A 22,586-nucleotide genomic window follows, 5' to 3' on the forward strand; every position below is an offset into this window, starting at 1 on the left:
AGCTCGATAATAGTAAAGACCTAAAGTCTTGGTTTTTTTTGCAGAAAGGTGGGCCGTGAATAAATGAAAACAATTAACAATGTTTTAATAAGAAACATACAAAAACATTATTTTGCATACCATACAGGTAAAACAGCTTCCTCAGTTTGAGGCTACATTATAAAACAACACGTGGTGCTTTGATTATCTTTAAGTTAATGCCAGACAAAAACATTGACTAGCATCATTCAGGAGATGGTACATTGCACATCTCCACGTAAGAAATTCGCATTTTAAACTTTCTCTAATCTGTTGAGGAAAAACCAACATGTAATGCTTACAAAGGCCTCGCACATTAGAAGGGAACATGGCTGGTTCTGAACCTCTGGATCAGAGGAACCAGCTCTGTCAAGTTAAGTGTGTGTGGATACACGTTCATTACATAGTCCACGATGCTGGGAGGAAACAGGGTACTGAGCTGGTTCTTCACACTCCTCCTCTGCTCACTGTCTGAGGCTTTACCACCGCTGGACCTGGTCAGCACCGCATTACCACCAGGGTAGACCCGTCCCAGGCTACAGTCTGGAAGGCTGTGGCTCTGTCGTTGTGGATTGGGATCCTGGAAGTACTGTGACTCAGTGAAATGGACCGGGTTACTGTGAGTGGAGCAAGAGCCCAGGTGCTGGCCGTACGGGCACTGCCTGCACTCGCAGCTCGGTGAGTCATCACGGCCAAACTGCGGCAGTCTCTGGGGGACGTAGGGGTCCCCTGAGAGGCCACCTGCGCTGAGCCTCTGCGTGTTGCTACTGTAAGTGCTGGAGGGGTAGTAGTCCCCACTGGTCTGACTGCAGCCAGCTACCCCACTGCTGTAGGCATGGGACACCGTCGGCCCATTGGTGCTCTTGGTCTGGTCCTGGATGTAGAGTCTGGAGAGTGACACAGGCAGGGATGCTTCCAAGGAGCAGAAGGCTTCATCGGCGTCTGGGCTGGGGCTGGGGCAGAGGCTGGGAATGCGTAGAACCGGGCTGCCCGTTTCATCTCTGTGGCCCACGCACTGATCACCGGAAGGAGCCCTACAGTGGGAACGGTGGTCTTTGCGAAGGGGAGGCGGCGTGGACGGATGTCTGTACAGATGAGGCGCGGCAGGGTCCGGCTCACAGCGGCCTGTGTGGACGCCGGCCTCCCGGCTGAGTCTTTGGCCGGCGGTGGTGCCTGGCCACTCACCCTCGGTCTGAACGGTGGGCTTGCTCTTGGCTCGCAGCTCGTCTGCCACGGAGAGCTGTGATTGGTTGGAACGCTCTGGGTGGTAGAACTTGCACTTCATGCCGTAAGTACACTTCTTTCCTGGAAAGAAACAAATAATGTGAATTTTGTCTGGGATTCCCAAACACAGAGATGGAACACCACGTCTCTGCAGAGAGACTGAACTAAGATGAGCATCTGTCTTGAGTGCACTGTAGTCTTCTCTCAGTCTGTAGCGTAAACACACTTAGCTATGCAAACAAATTAGGTCTAGACTTTAGCCTGTTTTTGTTCCCCTAGGTACATGGCAGAGTTCTATGAGGGCTCTTTATACTCAAGCATTTCCAGTGAAAAGGACTCGGGTCTGTGCGACAGTCACATAACTGTGCATTTCTGTAAAGTACAGATCAGCGATCTTGCTCATTAACTGTAACTTAGTGTGGTTTACAGATGTTGATCCACTTTAAAGTAACCCCAGAAGTTTAGAATGTTAAGTCATTAGCCAGACCACCCTAACTAACTTTTGAGACCGTTCTGATTGGGCCCAGGCAGATGAATTCTGTTCAATTAGTCCCAGAAACCCTATTTTGACATCAGCTAAATGACGGTGCCGGAACGACTTGCTGAAATATGTAACAAAAGGTAGCACAGCCGAGTATTACAGAAATAGTGGTCACAAAATCATCTTTTTGGAATACGTGGTCACACAAAACATCTGCGTTATTCTTCAGCTGTTTGAATTGTTAAAAGTAGGTCATTTGCATTGGGCTGTGGGGTTTGTTTAACTTTGCAGTACCAATCCTCTTTGTTCAGCATACATTTTAAATTATAATTTTAAGTCTAAGCGTCATTCTATTACCTTGGAATTGCCCACCTCTCTGGCAGGAATAATTCCAGGCCTTCCATTTGCAGTACGGCAATATTATCCTGAGTGTTGATTAAAAAAAGGCCTTTTGTTTGTGAGTGGTTCTGTATGCTGTAGCCTTGGAGGGGAGCTGAGCTTCTATTGCCAACAGCCAACTGACAGGCAGCCAAATGAAATCAGAACTGACCCAACTGCTAATCACAAACTACAAATCAAATTTTTCTCAGCTGGCTCATATTGGATGAGTTACAGTCAAAACCCCAAGGTGAATGAAAGAAACTGCAAATAGAAGTGTGTATTTTAAAATGTCTACCAACCATATGGGCAATGCTGCTTGTTTTCTGGGGTCCACAGCTTTTTCCTCAAGAAGTTGTCAATTGTCGGGCCATTCCTTCCCAAAGGATCATCTGGAGGCATGAACCTGTATTAGAAAAATCATATGAACAGGATGTAGACAGGATGCTCAGATTTCTTGAAGTCAAGTCACCATTTCAGGGGTTTTCCAAGAAAGCGGGATATCACAGGTGATGGCAACTTTGGTCCTGAAGGGCAGAAACACTTTTTCCCCCTCACATGCCTACATCGGTTTCTCTCTCCTGCTACCACATTTTCTAAACTAGTCCCTGAGGAGAGGCCGAAAGCCAGAAGTGTTTTGCCCTCCAGCATCAGAGATGCGTAACACCGTCATAAGCACTGTTGGAACTTACTTGTCGTTGGCGAAGCTGTACATCAGCAGCCTTTCCTCAATGAACTTCTTCCACTCCGGCTTTTCTATCTGCAAGTCTCTATAGTTGTCGTTGGATACAACGATTCCGTCTGACTCGTAGGCCAGTTTAATGATGTAGCGGTCGTCGTAGCAAACCACCCTCTTTCCGTTGACACATCGCGACGGGGTATAAACCAGGATCTTCCTCTTCTCCAGCTCATGGAGGATGTGCTGATCTGCAGGGTGACGTAACAGGACTTCCATTAAAAGGGTATTTCGTTCCAGAGAGTTGATGGATCACACCAACCAATCGATCAGTTCTACAGAAGTAAAACAGACTTGCAAGTAAACTTTGGGTAAAATCTGGTTGCGCAGAAGAAAAAAGTCAAACCCACTTTACCCAAATTACATCTGTTCAACCCCTCTTCCCACTGATGGAGCATTAGCAATTTTGCAAAGAAGAGGCAAAAACTGGTATCTCCTGGTGTGCAAAGCTCATAGACTCCAAGTAGACTAATGGGCATGTTTTGCAATTGCTGCCCACCAAATATTAACTAAAGGGGGTGAATACTTGGTTTTGTATTTGTAATTAAATCAGAACTATTTGTAGATTTATAATTTTCAAAACCCCCTAACTAAATGATCTATCACTAAATGTGGAAATGTTCAAGGGGGCGAATACTTTTGAGAGCCACGGTGTCTGTCTCCCCTCGACCATTTCACACCGGATCAGTTAAGTCTCAAAATACACAACCTTAAGGCACTGAAGCTTCACAGCGCCACCTACCGGCGGTCCCATGTGGTAACGGGTTTGTCCTACCTGTCATGGGGGCCTCAGGACGGGGCTGCTCCTTCCTCCACAGGGGCACGAACACGGTGATGTCCTGGATACCGCGCTCCAGGAACCACCTGACCGCCAGCAGAAGCCCTCGGCACGAAAACACTTGCTTGTTGCCATGGCTGCGCAGAGAATAGAGAATAAGGTTTTCTTTTCTCTTCTCTAGCTGTCCGCCACCTCTCTCTTCCCAGGAAGCCACCTAGACGTGTGACTCACCGCCACCAGCTCATGTGATGCCTGTTGCAGATCCCCAGCAAAGAGACTGTTGTATTCTTTAATGCCAGTCTTTAGAAAACCATGCCCCCAAAAGAGTCTCTGATAACCTAGTATCTTACATCTGAGCTGCAGCCCCCTGCATAGTGGTGGTGTAATGTCTCCAGCTATTCATTATGGTTCTTTAGTAGACATGGGTGTTCGGCAGTGGCCTTCCTCTGAGAGGACATTCTGAGCCTTCCAGTGATATTACGTGTCAAGGTGTGACCTCAATCCACTTTATCCACCCGGTTTCTGAAATGCTGGCCGGATACCAAATGAAACCCGATATGGGAAGAGCGACCCGGCCCCGGATAAGCGGAAGATGATGGTATGGTATGGGAAGAGCGTGAAAATGTTCGATATTCAAATAACAGGAATCGTTAGGTCAGCTTTTATTTTAAATGCATCGTAACAGGAGGCTTATATTATTTACTGTACTCATTCAAGGTGATGTTAGAAAAATATATGTTAGCTAAGTCCTAATGCCCATGATAGCGGAAAATTATTTTTTCATGTAAAATTGTCTGGTTCTTTTTGCCTCATCTTGGTAATGTGTTTAACCACACCCAAAACAGTAACGTGATTAAAAAATCATGACAATGGGCTCAGTGAATGATTGGCATATACAGCCAGCAGGAAATGGATTGTGGTGGTTTCCCCGTGTACTGATACTGATGGTTTATTTACACAGCAAGTTAGGAGGACTAAAGTAGCTGGTTAGGAGAATGAATATTGCAGGTTAAGAATTTACTTAGAGAGTAGGATAATTAACATAGCTGGCCTTATGGCGGTTAGAGGAATTACTTTAAAGCTGGAATCCACAGTTAAAACAGTAAAATGTTCTCCCTGCCCCTGCTCTGAGGGATGGGGCTGGAGATGTATCCGTAGCTCTATGTATTTCAGAGAGTTTATACAAGCAGTGATCCATGTCAAAAGTATATAATATGAACTATGGTTTATATTAAATTTTTTTGCTGTAAATGTAAAACAAGTTGAAGTTTTGGGTTCTGACTGGAAACAGCAGTTTAACTAAACTAAAGAGGAATCTACAAGTTCAATTCTTTAAGAATTACCTGATAAATATAATTAATTCATAGGTAGCAACTCCTGATGACCACTTTATCATTAGAGTAAAGGCTTTTCTTTAATTGAGAAATCCCTAATGATGTCAACAACTGTTGTGCCTTATTCAACAGCTAGATGGCGCTGAAAGCCTACTCCGTCTAGCTAGAACCATAGAAACATAAACCATCATTTTTGTAATTTAGACATTTGCCGTCAATCCCCAGAAGCAATTATTGTCATACCACCTGGACCTAGCTATCAATGGTTGGCAGGTTTGCAAAAACAGAAATTCCATTGAGTCCACTGGAATACAAAAGCTATTTGTGTTGAACAGCAAACGTTCGTGAATGGACTGAGTAAAGCTTCTTCCAGTTTAGTGGGTGTGGTGAGGTGTGGCTTGAAGCTGTGAATGACATGTTTAAATGACAACGGCCATTCTAACAGCATTCCCCAACCTGGCCCCTTCCCATTTTGGCAGTTCAGCACAGCATCTTTAGTTTAATTAAACATTAGAGCACAAAAAACTAACTAAACACAGCTGTGGACACCAAAGATAAGACACCACTGCCTAAAGGAATCACTGGGTTAAGAAACTAAACCCAGCAAAAAAGTTAGAGAAAATAATACCTAATGATAAGTAGACATGCTTGCGACCTGGACTAAGTTTAAATAGACTTTAGACTCAGCCCACACGCATTTATTAATTATAACAATTTTTATCTTAATATGTTCACCAGGCACAGCCAGAAGAGGACTGGTCACCCCTCTGAGCCTGGGTCCTCTCTAGGTTTTTTCCAAAATTTTGGCATTCTTAGGGAGTTTTTCCTAGCCACTGAAATTCAACACTACTGTTGTTTACTCCTTGGGGTTTAAGGCCAGCTGTTTTGTAAAAGCACTTGGTGACATCTGCTGATGTAAAAAGGACTTTATAAATACATTTGATGGTTTAAAAGTACTCAAAGCAGCGTTTTGGGGAAAGACCAAGACATAAAGGGACAAGGAAACTCAGGACTTGTACAAACTGACAAACTGTCAGGGAAGCCTATGCCAAAATTTGTGAAAAGTGACTGTCTCTGAGAAGTACAAACCCTCACTGTTCAACAACAGATTTTTTTTTTTATGAATACAAAAACAGTTTTAGTTCTATACATGAGATCTGTGTCGGAAAAAATAAGCATCTGATTTATGAGAAGTGAACTTCTTGTTTTGTTCCTCTCAGTTTCGATTGCAGTATCATCACTTCCCTCTATCACCTGTTGTTCATCTTTCCGTTTTTCTAGTATTTTATAGCATATCTGTTGTTTTTAATATATTGCCATAGGGTTTGAATATGAGTTATTCAGGTAGAGGACAGAGTTACACCCCTCATACACCTACAAAGAACCAACAGCCCCCACAACTTATCCACATAGCCAAAACATTGCACGTTCTCACTTCCCTTTATTATCGAAGAAGTGTGAGAGAATTTTATCAGCAAAGTTAAATGAGCCAGCATGACACACTTCTGCCGTAATATACGGACTGTTCAGGTTAGCTTTTGAAAATATAAGAAATGATAATTACTTAAAATTATGTAAGAGCAGTCGTCTGTCATTTCTAATTGTTAGCTAATTACACTTTTTTAAACACCCGCATTTCATTAATATGTTGGCCGATTTGCAGACACTTGTCCAGTATGACCTTAGTGAGTACATACATTTTTATATATATATTTTCTGTACCGGCTCTCTGTAGAAACCCACAACCTTGGGATTACAAGCTCCATGCACCAACAGCTGACCCACACAGGACCTGCAATCTGTCCATCTACCAATCCAAAGGTGACAATTCTTTAGTCCTCAATAAAATACACTCACCTCATGGCCACATTGCTTCCATCAATGACCACGGGTCGGAATCCCGCTGTGGGATCGGAGTCGATGCTGTGGCTGGGCTGGGGCGACCCGCAGCCCCGGGGGACCAGCTTTGGATTGGAGGGGCCCGAGCGGCTGGCAAGTGTGGTGGTTGGGACTGTGGTGGTGTGGCAGGTCTTGATCAGCTCCTCTAAGATGTCGTTCGTTTGGGCGTCCTGGTGCAGGCTCTCCAACACGCGTGTAATGTCCCTGTGGGAGTAGCCCAGCTTTAGGAAACGCTCCACTTTACCATGGTGCTTGTCCATGCTGCTGGTGTCTCTCAGTGTGGCCTCCTCTCGTCGGTGTCTCTAAGTGGCCTAGTGTCCCCTTTAAGCTACCGGCTTGGGCTCTGTGTGTTTGGGGAATCCAACTTTCTCTCCCTTATCTATCACCTCATCATGGTTTCCATAGCAACCGCTTCAGTTATGGAAGATCTGACAGGTGCAGAAAGGCAGGGGGGTGCGGTGAGGCATCCTCTGGATCTGTGAAGGCAGGAAGTTACATGGTGAAGTCACTGGGGCTTTCAGACACTTTGAATGTGGTTAGGCGCTGAGTGACAGAATGAGCTGCTCGCGACACCGCAGCCTGATGACTACAGACGCACACACGCGTCACGCTGGTTGAAAAAGCCCCCCCCGGCTGCAATCTTAGGTCAATTTAAACACCTAGTCAACGCGTCTGACGGTTCCGGGGTCCGTTGCAACGTGTACACAGTTAACCGCAGGAATCCGTGAGGATGTTGCCTTTACACGTTTGTTCCACCACAGAAATGTTTTGCAAATGCTTTATTTACGCCAGTCCGTTCTCCACTGAAAGCCCCTAAACCTTTTTTTCTTAATTTTTATTTAGTGTGACTACTCGTGAGTATGAAAGGTGACATGCATAACGTTCGCCCCACCCCTGACCTATTCTGGGTATGGCAAGTAACTTGTTACTATTAAAGCTCTTTATCGGAACGGTTATATAACGTGTTATAGGTTATCAGAATGGTTATATAACGTGTTATAGTTTTCAAGGGGACTTTTCAGCAATCGTTAGCTATCATGGTAACAATGGTCAATGAGCGACCGCATGTTTAAGCTCCTTATCTTAATTTTTACTGGGTACGCTTTTAAGCCATAACCCGCCCCCATAATCATTGCCACCGTTTCATTCTGTTTGCATTCTACTTTTATAGGCAGTGGTGTTTTTAGTTAGATAAGAAACATGTTTATCGTTGCTGATCCATCATAAACGCCCCTTGGAGAATGAGGAAGAAGATATCGGCTCATGACAAACACTGGCAGGTTTGGAAGTAAACCCTGCCTCTGATTAAGCACACAGTTCCAGTTAAATCATCTACATGCAAAACTCATAAGGGGAAAATAAATTGAATATCAATTTTGCCAACGGCGCCTATCACCCCCCCCCCACACACACACACACACCCCCACCCACCCACGTGAGAAGTGTTGTTGATCAATACCTCTGCAGTTACAGCAGTCTAACCACATCCCCGCCTCCGCCCTACCTCCACTGCATCACAAACCAGAAAAGATTTCTGTACCGTGTCAAACTGTCTAAAAGCAGACCTGAGGTACTGGTCTTCAATGCAGACGGTATGAGGATTCCCATTGACTTCCATCGATCACACACCAGTTACCATCAGCAGCTCAAGGATCGCAAACTTTAAGAACTGCCCTCTAACTCCCTTTCCGACACATATCAAGAAGACACGATCTCAGTGAACAGCAATTATCTAAACAAACAGAAAAACAAAACAACAACCAACAGCAACATAAAAAAAACAACATTAGCTCAAAGTTAGAAAAAGTGTAGCGACGGCAAACCTTTGCAGCTGAACGAGCTCTAGATATTCTGTGTTGTGTGCCAATCGCTCGCTCTCTGAACTTACAGCAGTGAGTGGCGGTTAGAAGGCGCTTCAGCCTGCTTGTCTGGCAGACAGCCTGTGCGTGAGTGAGCCACCTGAGGCACGCTGACACAGAGCCTGTTTGTACTCCTATTAGTCATATGAGGAAGTCTCCTTAGAGTTGCTTAGACCAATGCCAGCAAGGAAGCAAAGGCAACCAGTGAACTTCCTCATCTGAACCCCTAGCTAGATTGGGTGTGTGTTGTGTGCGGGTTCCCCACGCTGTCATACCCTCCGTTCTCCCGGTTGCAACACAATGGGTCTGCCCTAAACCCTCAGCCAGTAACCTGCCACTTATTTCTGTGTGTTGTCACTTGTTTTTGATCAGTAGGAGAAGCAGTACTGAATGTTGTAATTTTTGAAATACAAGCAACCCGTAATTGGATTCGCACAGAGCAGCATTTCAGCAGACCCAGAACAAATGCACCACTGTGCCCATGAATCTGACGACAGAAGAATAGCTTTGGGGATTAGTTTCAGGTACATTGAAAGATCATTTCGTTTGAATGTTGTGACACAGTGACGTGATCTGTCAAAATAACAATGATGATTTCAGTTATGAGTGGCAAGCTGGTCTATTCTTGGAAAACCACACCTACACACCCCCTGGTACCAAGCATTTCCCTCTGGAATGCAAGACACTATATCCTGTGTTGAATTCCCCTGAGAATACAGTTTCTCTTAAGGAAGTGATTTGCAGGTCTGAATTGAGAACATACAGTACATAATACACTGAGAACAAGAAATATTCAAATACACCCAGCATAACTACTGAATATTCAAATGCAGCTGGCCTACATTGCATAGGTTTAAAACAGCAGGAAATTAGCAACATGTAATACATACAGTACTTTGAAGTTTAATACTTACTGTACAGATACGTTACAAAGGAGTGGGATGAAGCGTGAGTGCTGATATTGTACAGGGAGTTATCCCAGTGTAACACACCATGGTTCTTCCTAAATTTCAGCCCCTCTTAGGGAGGTTTTCCTAGCCTCTGTGCTTCAACATAGTTGTTGCTTGCTTCTGGTGGTTTCAGGCTGGGTCCTTTGTAAAAGCACTTTGTGACAACTGCTGATGTAAAAAAGGGCTTTATAAATACATTTAATTGATTTATTGATTCTGTACACCTGATCTGGCTGCTTCAGATGGTCTGGAGACAGAACATGACAGCCTGGTTAACCCCAATGTTTGTCTGAGCCCTCCATTACAATCACAACACATACAATTAACAATGATTGACACATTTAATTAATTCTAAATTTACTAAATTATTTTATATGTTTTCATAAGTATTTTGTTAAAGCGTAGGACAAAACTGGTCTTTAAGGATTTTTTCTTTATATTGACACTGCTATTGAGCCCAGCGCCACACAAATGTTGGTTCAACTCCCTTTCTTATCATTTCTGCTGGAGGTGAGACATAATTATAGACCATGCATGACAGCTGGTTTTACAGAAACAGTTACCTTTGTTCCAGGAAATGGTTGAGATTCCTAGGAAAGAGACTTGCTTTCTTATCTACCTGCATTTGCACAACAGTAATTCATAACAGCAGAGGGTTCATTTTACAGAACAAGCATCATTTCTTTCCTTTTATGGATATTGAATTGTGACAGTTATTCAATGCACAGTGTCAAGTGATTAGTCTTAAACAAAGAAATACAGAAAAAGGTTTAGCTGCCAGAATCTAGTAACTTTACCAGAATTCTCTGGTTCGAGAAGTCCGGTTAGAAAAATCCCAGAATAAGGAGGTAATTAGAAAGACATTCTGAGTCCTCCAACCAGGATACAAGTTGGACCATAGGCCTGAGTTAATAAGAACAACACCAGTCATATTTCTTTGAAGGTTTTGCAACACAAACTGAATCTTCTTATGTTTATCCTTTCTTTTATCAAACACTGTAAAGTAAATAGCTGTTTATCTAAATATCAATGCATGTGGTTCTACCTTCCTGTTACTACACCATATTGTAGAGGTATTATCTGTAAATACTTTTTATAGTAACTCACCATTTCACTAAAGTACATTTGTGCTTTCAGTTCCAAAAATGCAATGTATTTCTTCCAAACATTTATGAGAGAGTTAAGACAACTGTTGATGTGTGACACCACAAACAACAGGCTTCGCCAGGGTCATCATATGACTGTCATAAGCGCCACCTGGCTAATTTAAGTTGTAGCCTCACCAGATAATTCGGGAATAAAGTGGAACCACCGCTTCACCCCCCCCCCCCCCTCCAAATAAATGTATATAAAAAAACATCAGCCATAACTAGAGGCAGAACCACAACACATGTGGTATTCAAATAACTTGACAGTTGTGGAAACCAAGAAAATGAGAGAGCTCTTTACACCCACTGGCTGTCTGCCACAGGAGGACCCGCCCTCGCTATTTTCACTTTGCAGATTGATGTTAGATAAACAGGAGAACAAGAGAGAGGTGTGTGTTTCAAATAATTCATTATCTAATTCCTGAAACAGAAAAATATCAAATTTGATAGTATATAAATATGTAGTTATCCCACTGATGAGTCACTAAAAACATTCAAAGCCATGGACATAGAAACCAATAGATATCAGGTCATTCCTTCTATAACTGACAGCAAGGCCGTAATTATAATATACATTTAATCACAAAATGTCACCTTTATTTAAATGCTGTTGTGTACTTGCTCATTATTTCCTATTAAGCCGTTCTAATAAAGAATTGACTACACCACTGAGTCTAGCTAAGCAAGTACACAAGAGTATTTGAATAAAGTGACATTTTGTAATTAAGAAAGCGCAATAACATAATTTTCAAAGTGATCTTACCTTGGACAAGCTAGCACCTCTTCTGTATTGAGTCCATGTGATAATAGTTCCAGTTTTTCTGCTAGTTTTATTAGCTGGGGAAAATAGTATACTTTTGACTGATACTTTACTAAGGGGATTGCTGATGTTTGACTGGAGGAGGGCTGACGATTGACAAGGGGATGATTGACAAGGGGAGGACTGACGAATGACCAGGGGAGGGCTGATGACTGAGGAGGAGGAAGAACAGAGTTTCTGGGGAGGAATGATAATGTTCCAAAAATGGATGCTGTACACGGGTGTATTCAACTAAGGTTAATGTCTTTATTAAGTTATATTTTTCAGAAAGCCCACGTTATTATTGAGTAAAGTGTCAGTCATTTTGTACTGCATGGGTAATTTATGTAGACAGTAGTAGCTTTCATTTATTGCATACTCATAGTATACTGTATAGCTGTACTTGCTTATGATAAATAGCATGATTAATGTTTGATTAAAGTGCAAGCAGTTTGATTACAGTCAGCTTTCATTCCCAGTGAGTGTCATTATGGGCAAGAGGAAGGGTGGCAGTGACATTCGTGACATTGGGCAACCTCAGAAATGTTGAGAGCAGTGAGAAAATGAGTGCCAGTCAGATGACAGAACTGTACAGAATGTTTCTTGATATATTAATCATTGCCATTCAGATCAGAAATGGTTAGTAATCGATTCCTGAACTTCATGGTCAGAAACACCAGTTGTTTACTGATAATATTTATTTCATCTTCCCTCTGGTGTGTTCAAAGTAAAGAGAGAGAGAGAGGGAGAGAGGGAGCATGAGGATGCCGACAGGGCAGGGAGAGCAGGTGAGCGAGAAAAGGAGCAATTATTGATGACTCATCTGATATCGCCATGTTGGTGTTGTTACTACGAAAACATAATTAATGTTGGCACAACTGAAGTTAGGTTTAAGCACAGGCGTCTCTGAGGTTAGGGTTAGGTCAAAGGGTGGGGGTCAGGGGAATATTCTTTGGACTGGGGTAACCAACAGGTCAGTTGCAATGATAGTCCTGCAGCAAAATTAATTATGGTGTCTTGGGAACAACATCAACATGGCGCTATCTGACTGTGCAAATATCGATGGTTAGTCCTTTTCGGGAGCCGTAGACCCCCTGGCAGATCCCCTCCAACGTTAACCCCATAGATACGGCCTTGACTAAAAGTATTGTTTTTGGTGCTTAAACTGAAGAAAGAAAAAAATGAGGACATTGCTCAATCATCTGAATACATTATCTAGTCTTTACTATTCAAATAACTGCATACGTTCTTGCTCTTACTGAGAAATTTCACTTCTCATTTCAGTCTGTCTGCAGAACAAACAACATCACTATGACTATCAAAGTCAAACCTAATTCGGTTGGTGTTAAACTTTGTTCCAGGGCCATTATATGCGTTCCTTTTGTCAGTTCTCAGTCAGGTACCGCGGCCTGCCGGGGGAAGTCTCTGGCAGTGGTTTGCTACGGGGGTGGAAAACAATGCTTACATATCCACTCAGCCCGCAACCTTTATTTTATTTTTTTACAACTTCACAGTCCTCTCACAACCATCTGGTTCCATATCCACCCCCAGGCTGAGCACATCTTCAAAACAACCCTTTACGAACAAACATAAAAAAAAAAAGCACCACATTCTGAGAAACAACCAAATATGAAACGATTCCAAATGTCAAAAGACGAAATGCGGCGAGCGTTCGCCAGGGTCCCGTACTACAATTCTGGGAACTCCGGGTTTCCATTCTAGAAGCGGTGACCTACGGCGATGCACTGGGAGCGGTCATGTGGAAACCTCAACAACGATTAGCATGCTCAGCAAGCACTTCTCGTCGTAATATTCTTGGATAGGGAACCATTAAGCTAAACACCGGCTCAGCGCAGCATGGATTTTCACCAGCATACGTTCCCAATATACTGTACTGCCAACACATGATTTAGGTTGGTCTGAACCATTGCTTCTCTGACATTAGCCACCACAGACAAATACAATTTCAAACCACAGCCAATACTGGATCCCTCAGCTCGCAGTGTAGCCTGTACAACCTTCAGCTAGCACCGCTTCCTCCCACTCGTCTTTACTCAGAGAGGTGGGTAAAGTAGCATGCTGATTTCAGGACGAAATACTAATCAACCACAGCGAGGATGACACAGGGAATTCCCTGTGCAGTACAATAACTCAGACCATTCATGTTTTCCATGCTCACTAAATTTATTTACAGTACAAAAATCAGTAACTACTACAAGCAAAGGTCAAACAGACAAACATGGGAAAAAAATCTGTCACCCGGCCTTTGATTAACAGAGAAGGGGGCGGGGATAAGTCAAAAAGGAAGACAAATAAGCAAGCTTACAGACTGTCTGGGTTTCATTCTTGACAGGTGATGAGTGTAGACAAATGGATTTGGACAATGACTATATAGACTCACAAAGAATGTTGCCCTACACTCATGTTGAAGAAAAAGTATTATTCTTTATTATTCAAAATAAACGGTGGTTTCTGGTGATTGAACTGTGTTATTTACAGGTAATAAACATAAACATCCCAGGAAAAATGAAAGGTTCATGTGAAGTGAGGTCTGGGTCTGCTATGAATCCCTGGAGTCCCAAACGGTGTTCTGGTAGTGTGGAATGGGCCACAGGGTAAGGTATCAGGGCAGTCCAGTTTCATTTAAAATATGTCAATTTATGAACTGACATTTATATTCCAAGAGGATTTTGGTCACTGACGGGAGCTCAAATGGAACTGACCTCAACTCTGTTCCGTTCCCTCCCTCTTCATCGATGTCTGCTCCTGTCCTTGTCTTTGGACTTCCTGGGTGAGTGGCTGTGACTCCGCTCCCTGTAGCTGCGCTCCCGGCCCTCTGGGCGATGCTTTTCACGGGATCTGCTGTGCTTATGGCGGCCGTCTCGGTCTTTTTCCCGGGAGCGAGAACGCTGACGCTCCGCCTTCTTCTCCCGTCTGGGAACCTCACCGTCACCCTGTTGGTGGAACAGGTTGAAGAAGGTTGACAGAGGGACCGGTGTGGCTTAACACTAGAAAGGCCAAGTGGGTTATTCTGACTCAAAGGAAAATTATGAAAAATATATATACAATTTGTTTGTACAGTGGGGAGAACAAGTATTTGATACAGGTTTTCCTACTTACAAAGCATGTAAAGGTCTGTAATTTTTTATCATATGTACACTTCAACTGTGAGAGACGGAATCTAAAACAAAAATCACATTGTATGATTTTTTTTATAATTAATTTGCATTTTATTGCATTACATGAGTATTTGATCACCTACCAACCAGTAAGAATTCCAGCTCTCACAGACCTGTTAGTTTTTCTTTAAGAAGCCCTCCTGTTCTCCACTCATTACCTGTATTAACTGCACCAGTTTGAACTCATTACCTGTATAAAAGACACCTGTCCACACACTCAAACAGACTCCAACCTCTCCACAATGGCCAAGACCAGAGAGCTGTTTAAGGACATCAGGGATAAAATTGTAGACCTGCACATGGCTGGGATGGGCTTCAGGACAATAGGCAAGCAGCTTGGTGAGAAGGCAACAACTGTTGGCGCAATTATTAGAAAATGGAAGAAATTCAAGATGACGGTCAATCTCTGTTTAAGGACATCAGGGATAAAATTGTAGACCTGCACATGGCTGGGATGGGCTTCAGGACAATAGGCAAGCAGCTTGGTGAGAAGGCAACAACTGTTGGTGCAATTATTAGAAAATGGAAGAAGTTCAAGATGACGGTCAATCTCGCTCAGTCTGGGGCTCCATGCAAGATCTCACCTCGTGGGGCATCAGTGATCTTGAGGAAGGTGAGGGATCAGCCCAGAACTACACGGCAGGACCTGGTCAATGACCTGAAGAGAGCTGGGACCACAGTCTCAAAGAAAACCATTAGTAACACACTACGCCGCCATGGATTAAAATCCTGCAGCGCACGCAAGGTCCCCCTGCTCAAGCCAGCGCATGTCCAGGCCCGTCTGAAGTTTTCCAATGACCATCTGGATGATCCAGAGGAGGAATGGGAGAAGGTCATGTGGTCTGACGAGACAAAAATTGCTTTTTTGTCTAAACTCCACTCGCCGTGTTTGGAGGAAGAAGAAGTATGAGTACAACCCCAAGAACACCATCACAACTGTGAAGCATTGAGGTGGAAACATTCTTTGGGGATGCTTTTCTGCAAAGGGGACAGGACAACTGCACCATATTGAGGGGAGGATGATTGGGGCCATGTATCGCGAGATCTTGTCCAACAACCTCCTTCCCTCAGTAAGAGCATTGAAGATGGGTCGTGGCTGGGTCTTCCAGCATGACAACGACCCGGAACACACAGCCAGGGCAACTAAGGAGTGGCTCCGTAAGAAGCATCTCAAGGTCCTGGAGTGGCCTAGCCAGTCTCCAGACCTGAAACCAATAGAAAATCTTTGGAGGGAGCTGAAAGTCCGTATTGCGCAGCGACAGCCCCGAAACCTGAAGGATCTGGAGAAGGTCTGTATGGAGGAGTGGGCCAAAATCCCTGCTGCAGTGTGTGCAACCCTGGTCAAGAACTACAGGAAACGTATGATCTCTGTAATTGCAAACAAAAGTTTCTGTACCAAATATTAAGTTCTGCTTTTCTGATGTATCAAATGCTTATGTCATGCAATAAAATGCATTGCATGTTTAATTTCTTATGAGATATATTTAAAAGACTGTCATAAAGACTCCTCAGTGCCAGGAAGTGGGATCCAGAAAGGCCATTTACAGACTACATGAGTCAACCTTAGCTTAAACTTGATCATTGTTGTGAAAAAACAGTACAGCTCAACATTGGAAAGACAATGAGGAATGACACTGGTCGGTCAACCTTGGATTTCTTGGATTTCCTGGTGTCCTCTTCGTCTGAGTGATAGTGTTTTTTGTCTTTGTGTTTCTTCTCAGCATGCTGACGGCTAGTACCTTCTTCCTCCAGTAGCAGGTCATACTTGGAGCTTTCAGGAATGTTAAGGAACAATTAGGAAGTAAAGCAAGTTTGCCAAAACAAATGTATTTCAAAAAAGTACTTTCTCCAGTATAGAAATGTCCTGGAATTAGATGCAATCTCTCTGGCATAGCAGCTGTGATTAAAAGTGTAATACACCTTAACCCCATTGTTCCACTTCACATTGGATTGCAAACATAAAACAACATTGAAGGATACTCTTGCTTAGGTTTGATGTTATCCTTTAGACCTAATTTGGATCCCACATGGTTTTCATAGGCCTTGAAGTCATCCTTTGTATACTTTCCACCTACAAAATAAAAAAGACGTGGTTAAGTACACTACGTGGGAGAGAAAGTGAAATACACATCTTTTGTGTAAAGTGCTCGATAAACCCCTAGACAAAAGTGTCTGAAAGTATCATTAAAATAAATCTCAATATGTTCAAGTGAGTTGTTTTTAGCAACCTTTGCCTTTCCATTTGATCTTGGAGACAGACTGGCTGAAGTCCACGTGTATGCGTCTATCATCGATGAGCACGTTGTCCATCTTAAAGAAGGCCTTTTCACAGTCCTCCTCCTGTAAACAGACACCACATACCTCATGTCTAGAACAGGGCAACGTGACCACTTTACGTGTGAATAGAAATAAACACTCTGTTTATTCTTAAACCGTATGACTATTTCAAGTGGATGTATGTAATCTCTCAATTCTGACTAACTGATGCCCTCTAGTGATACTTTGTGAACTGTTTTATGTACAGCTCCGGAAATAAATAAGAGACCACTCCTCTAATTTATCTTAAATCAGCATCTCTACATGTATGGCAGCCATTCCATTCCAGTGTCTGTTAAATTCCAACACAGGCACATCTCATTTTACTTAATGGGGTACTGATTAGGTGATTACATGAACCAAATCTTATTTAATGAGGAAAAGTATAAAAACCACTGGTGTGGTCATCACTATCCTCTTGCAATAGGACCAGCTGGATGGCAAAACAGTGCAAGTAGTACCTCAAAGGTAATTTGAATTAAAAAAGTACTATTTAGGATGACAAAATAGTTCAAAAGAAAATCTTTGAGTGAGGAAAAGAAGGGTTCAATTTTGGCTTTACTGGCAGAGGGATACAGTAAACGTCAGGTTGCTTCCATCCTGAATATTTCAAATATGGTGGTTAATAAGAACAAGGTCAAGCAACAGACATGGGACAACAAAGCTACAGACTGGCCGAGAGCAAAAATAACTGTCCACTCAACAACCGTAGGATGACATCAAGTGACCTACAAAAAGAATGGCAAACAGCAGCTGGGGTGAAGTGCACGGCGAGGAGGGTTCAAAACAGGCTCCCAGGGGCAGGGCTGAAGTCGTGCAAAGCTAGAAAAAAGCCCTTCATCAAGGAGAAGCAAAGATGAGCCAGGCTGAAGTTTGCAAAAGACCATGAGAATTGGACCATAGAGGAATGGAGTTATTCTGCTGTCACATAGCGTCACAAATAAATCCAGAGGAATCCCTGAAATAATTCCCCGGAACATTATACACTGATTGAAAGACAAACCAATACCAACCTTTTCAAACTCAATGAAAGCATAACACAGGGACTCTCCAGACTTCCAGTCTCTGATGATCTCACAGCTGTACCAAAAAATGAGATGGTGTTAATTATGTTAAAAAAATTCAAAATTTCAATTCAAAAGAGTCTCATATCAATTTCAATATTCCCATGGGTCTATTCAAAATAAATAGACATACACCTAGTAAGACACAGGCCCAAGTCATCTACTGTAAATAGGCCAGAACTTACCATTTTATGGATCCAAATCGGGAGAATATGATTTCCAGGTCCTCATCTGTGGTAACGGGGTTCAGCTTACAAACAAACAGCACATTCTCAGGAGGTTTCACTTCTGCATCAGGGAGATCACCCACCTACAAAACCACATATGAACATCGCACACATCAACCACATCTCTAGAACAGCAATGTCTGCAAGGTAATTATCTAGCTTTGGGTTCTTCAACTCCAGCCTGTACAAAAGCGTGGTAAATCCGAAAGTATGGCCATCCAGTTTAAGACTAGGCGGGTGGAACCAGAAGAATGCCCGCTTCTCACCATCTCCAGTAGAATGGCCTGGGTCTTGGCCTCCTTCTCCTTCAGCAGCTCATCCAGCTCCTCAGCCTTCTTCCCGACTGTGTCGTCGATCACTTCGTCTGCTCCAATACGACCACTCTGAATGCCGAAAATGGAACAGTGCGGTGAGGCTTTGAAAATGCTCTTTATAATGACACTCAATACTACAAGAATACCACCATCAAAATGGTCCTGGACATGACCTACTGTTGATCACTAATTCGAAGCCATTTACTGCCCAAACAGAACAGTTAATGTCCAAAAATATATATTGATTGCAAAACAGTAGCTAAAGAGCTCAACATTGAAAACTGACAAAGATCAGTTTATAGCTAACTAGCTACTAGCAACATTTCTGAGTAGTTGTCTGTCCACTACTTTACTCGTTCAAATGGCAACTTGTAACTCGTAGCATCACACTCAAATCACATGGGAACACAGCCACAAATTTGGAACTTTGGAGAGTTAAATTGGTGCGGTTTTTCCCCTCTTACATTGTACAGGCAACAATTAAACAGAAGCACAATAGAGGTAGGAAAATACCAGGTCAAGATCTTTGAAAACTGAATTAAGACAACCGAAGACACTCTAAAGCAGTCAATTCAGATAATTAATATATTTTAATGGAGTAGAATGTATTTGTTTCTACTGTATTATACAAAGTTCAGACTAATTAGAATTTTTTGTTGTTGTGAGACCTAGTGTTGTCGAGCCACAATGCCCAACACCAGAACAGAGCCCAAAGAATGAAGGAAAAGATAATCACAGAAATACTGCACCATCCAGGTGTATTAAGCTATAAGTGACTTGACCAAGAAGACTCACAGATGGAATCACTGCCTGAGACTTACATGTATTGACCCAAACACATAGCTAATCAAAGTATTTTAGTCATTATTTTTCATCAATATAAAAAAAAAGTGTCTTACACTGACATTATTTTTTATTTCACAAAATGAATACTTTTAGGGACACTCGTTTTTAATTAACTTGGTACACAAACTGTTCCACTTTTGCTCTGAAGGGGAGATATGAATGCCCAGTCACTCACATCCAGCTGTTCCTTGGTAGGTTCAGGGGAGCGCTCAGGCACTGGAAGGTCTGTAGGGTCATCAAAAGGGTCTTCCAGGATCAGAGTGTGATTTATCCTGCAGTGACACAAAAACATCACAGTGCTTTTCTCTCCATGTTACACTGGGATTGCTTGAACTTAAATTCAAACAATTATATTTTAATTTACCCGTAAAATGCACTACATTGGTCAATGATTTTACAATGCTCTACTGACCTGATATCCTGAAAAGGGATGAAGTCCTTGTCAACAAAGGTCTCATTGATCTTGGCCAAGACGTCCATGCCCTCCGACACCTCTCCGAAAACTGTGTGAACTCCATCCAGGTAGTCCAGGTTTTCACCAGTTGTGATCAAGAACTGGCGTGTAAAGACATTGTTACAGCAGAAATTAGAAAAAACATGAACTAGTGTCTGAGGTATCAGACGCTTGTAAGATATCCTGCAGGAATCCAGCTAACACTGTAGCTTTTAAATCACAGGTATTAAACCCTCTCCTCTGAGACCCCTAGATCTTTCACAATTTGTTGTTGCCTTCACCGGGCACACCTGATCCACCACTCAAGGGCTTTGTGATTGGCTCACAAATGCACACTCTAGACTTGATCAAATACATGGAATGGATCAAGGTCCCTGAGGTGAGGCTTGAATTCAAACTGGTAATAGATAAATACACAATGCCAATCTAAGTTTATTTTCTAGACCATTTGTAGAAAATAACTCCTTTATAATCTATTTACGATAGAATCCAATTTGGCAGGGAGTTTTTTTTTATTTTTTAAATACACTGGCACTCGGTCTGAATGATATCATGCAGTACATCACTTGCAGTACAGTTTGGAAGATTTTCAATCAAGTTTTGCGGCACAACAGTTAAACCACTTATCTAGCATGCTCAGAACCGCTGTGTGTAGTTCCTCAGCTACAGTAAGTATATTTTATTTTAAATATGTATTCCCACTAATATGAAAGATAGACAATCTAGGTTATATATGCAAAAAAGCACAGGAGTGTGGTATAAGGCCATTGCACAACAGCTAAAAGCAGGATGCATATGGGTCTGGACTATAGTTTTAGCCAATTCTTGGCAACTTAATGTAAGCATTGAATACTCCAGGGGAGTGTTGTAAAGGTTTTACCAACCTGAGAACCATGCTGATCACTGCCATTATTCACCATGGATACAATTCCCTTCTTTCTGTGTTTGATCCGTGGGTTTTTCTCTGCATCAAAGTAGCGTGCCTGGTCACCGTAGAGTATACTGAGAGTTCAGAAAAGACAGTATCAACATTTCTGTAAAATAACAACTGAAGACAATTTTGGAAATTTATGAAGATGCTGAAAGAGGACTTGCCCATAGACAGATTCACCGCCACGACCAGTCCCAGTGGGATCTCCAGTCTGCACAATGAAGTCTCTCTGGACATTGTGAATGAGGCAGTAGTTGTAGAATTTGATTTTGCATAACTTCAAGAAATTTAGGGAAGCTGAAAAATTGGACAATCAGCATTAAAACAAAACAATTCAGTAATTCATGCCTTCTTTGGGAACGCCACAAAATTCAAAGGATATGGTCAGAGGCTTTTTAAAGGGGCCAAGTAAGGTTTGAGTAAATGCAATAATATATCTGTAATATATCCAAAGACATTTGTAGTTAATGTTTTAAGTAACTTTTTTTCTAAAATTGTACCTGAGATATTCCTCATTTAAACTTTCTCGCCAGTCTGTCTATCAGTTTGAATTTAGTTAAGTCTCTGCATACTTGCTTTAGACAGTCGCAGTACTGTCCCCCCTCTCTAAACCACCCTGGGCCAACTAATACTATTCTAGTCTCTTTTGTTAAAGGAAGACAAGGAGGAGGCAATGTGTGTTATTGTTAAAATTCAGTCTTGTAAACATTCGAGGAAGGATTCTACACAGTGCCCCTTCTGTGGGCAAACCATTAACAAGACTCAGTCTGACACATTTTCCGATATAGTTGAAAAGGGATCTTTCAAATAATTGTGCTCACTGGTAATCCTCTTATCATCTATTATGTTAAAAAAAAAAAAGTTAAATACTGGAAATCAAATGGTCCTCCAACTCTAAAGAGAATGCTAAATTATTACAAATATGCAAGTATATCGTGAAAGACTGTACTGCAGTTATTAATATTTATACACTAAAGTGTATAGTTTCAAATATGATTTGCATCACTCGACACAGAGAAAAGGTAAAGTGACTTGTGCCCATGACATGACAATCTCAGCAATATGTCTACAGTACACGTTAGTTCCCTAACTACAAATCGGAAACAAATATTTAAAAGTTAGCTGACAGTTAGCATTCCCAGCTAACTAGGTTTTGTTTTTACTAATATAGCCGGGTAGCCAATAGTTAGCTATATTGCTAACTAGCACGCTAGTACTTTCCAGTTGCAACTTTAAATGCGACTGGCAGATGTTATTTTCAAATGTATTAATTTCTACCAGACATATAGCGTTGAATGTATTTCTTACTTTTAGGCCTTTCTTCTGTAAATAAGTCAATGACGATATCACCTAATGTTGTTTCAAGAAGAACCGCCATGCTTGCGGAGATACTACGCACGCGTTAATGTTTCATTTGCGTCTATAGAGATGGAAAGAAGTCTCCGTGACTCGATACAAAGAGCTCCAAGCCAAAGAGTATGTTTGGTTTGCATGCCCCGTTGCGATGGAGCTCCCACTTAAGTACCAGTGGTGGTTACAAAAAAATGCATACTACTGGTCTAGTAACTTGCTTTTGTTTATTGTTCTGGGGTTGTTTTAAAGACTTTTAAATGAAAGGTCGTTCGGGAGTCAAATGAGCAGTCTCTTTCAG

The 22,586-nt window shown here is 42.2% G+C and overlaps 2 protein-coding genes across 5 annotated transcripts; both read right to left on the reverse strand.

The window, feature by feature from the left end:
- Window positions 1-68: 68 nt before the first annotated feature.
- LOC105017898 (probable ribonuclease ZC3H12D) lies at window positions 69-8,927 on the reverse strand. Of its 3 annotated transcripts, none has more exons than XM_010882889.5 (6): window positions 8,737-8,927; window positions 6,807-7,324; window positions 3,613-3,752; window positions 2,794-3,028; window positions 2,404-2,507; window positions 69-1,323 (listed from the first exon to the last, which is right to left on the reverse strand). In XM_010882889.5, the coding sequence occupies exons 2-6, from the start codon at window positions 7,106-7,108 to the stop codon at window positions 335-337; spliced, it is 1,770 nt and encodes a 589-aa protein (XP_010881191.2). In that variant the 5' UTR covers window positions 7,109-7,324; window positions 8,737-8,927; the 3' UTR covers window positions 69-334. The 3 variants fall into 3 exon arrangements, with proteins under 3 accessions (XP_010881191.2, XP_010881192.2, XP_010881193.2); XM_010882890.5 differs by having other exon boundaries at window positions 8,672-8,927; XM_010882891.5 differs by lacking the exon at window positions 8,737-8,927 and adding an exon at window positions 8,414-8,646.
- A 4,848-nt stretch (window positions 8,928-13,775) lies between these two features.
- Window positions 13,776-22,548, reverse strand: ppil4 (peptidylprolyl isomerase (cyclophilin)-like 4). 2 transcript variants are annotated; one of them, XM_020056209.3, is made up of 13 exons: window positions 22,244-22,548; window positions 21,100-21,232; window positions 20,889-21,006; window positions 19,963-20,105; window positions 19,726-19,822; window positions 18,657-18,773; window positions 18,349-18,473; window positions 18,113-18,179; window positions 17,012-17,123; window positions 16,764-16,854; window positions 16,431-16,554; window positions 14,328-14,558; window positions 13,776-14,194 (listed from the first exon to the last, which is right to left on the reverse strand). In XM_020056209.3, exons 1-12 carry the CDS (start codon window positions 22,311-22,313, stop codon window positions 14,355-14,357), a joined length of 1,401 nt encoding a protein of 466 aa, XP_019911768.2. In that variant the 5' UTR covers window positions 22,314-22,548; the 3' UTR covers window positions 13,776-14,194; window positions 14,328-14,354. The 2 variants fall into 2 exon arrangements, with proteins under 2 accessions (XP_019911768.2, XP_028970193.1); XM_029114360.2 differs by having other exon boundaries at window positions 13,776-14,558; window positions 22,244-22,547.
- Between the last annotated feature and the right edge of the window lie 38 nt (window positions 22,549-22,586).

Source organism: Esox lucius, chromosome 18, assembly GCF_011004845.1.
Source record: "Esox lucius isolate fEsoLuc1 chromosome 18, fEsoLuc1.pri, whole genome shotgun sequence".
NCBI classification, from domain to species: domain Eukaryota; kingdom Metazoa; phylum Chordata; class Actinopteri; order Esociformes; family Esocidae; genus Esox; species Esox lucius.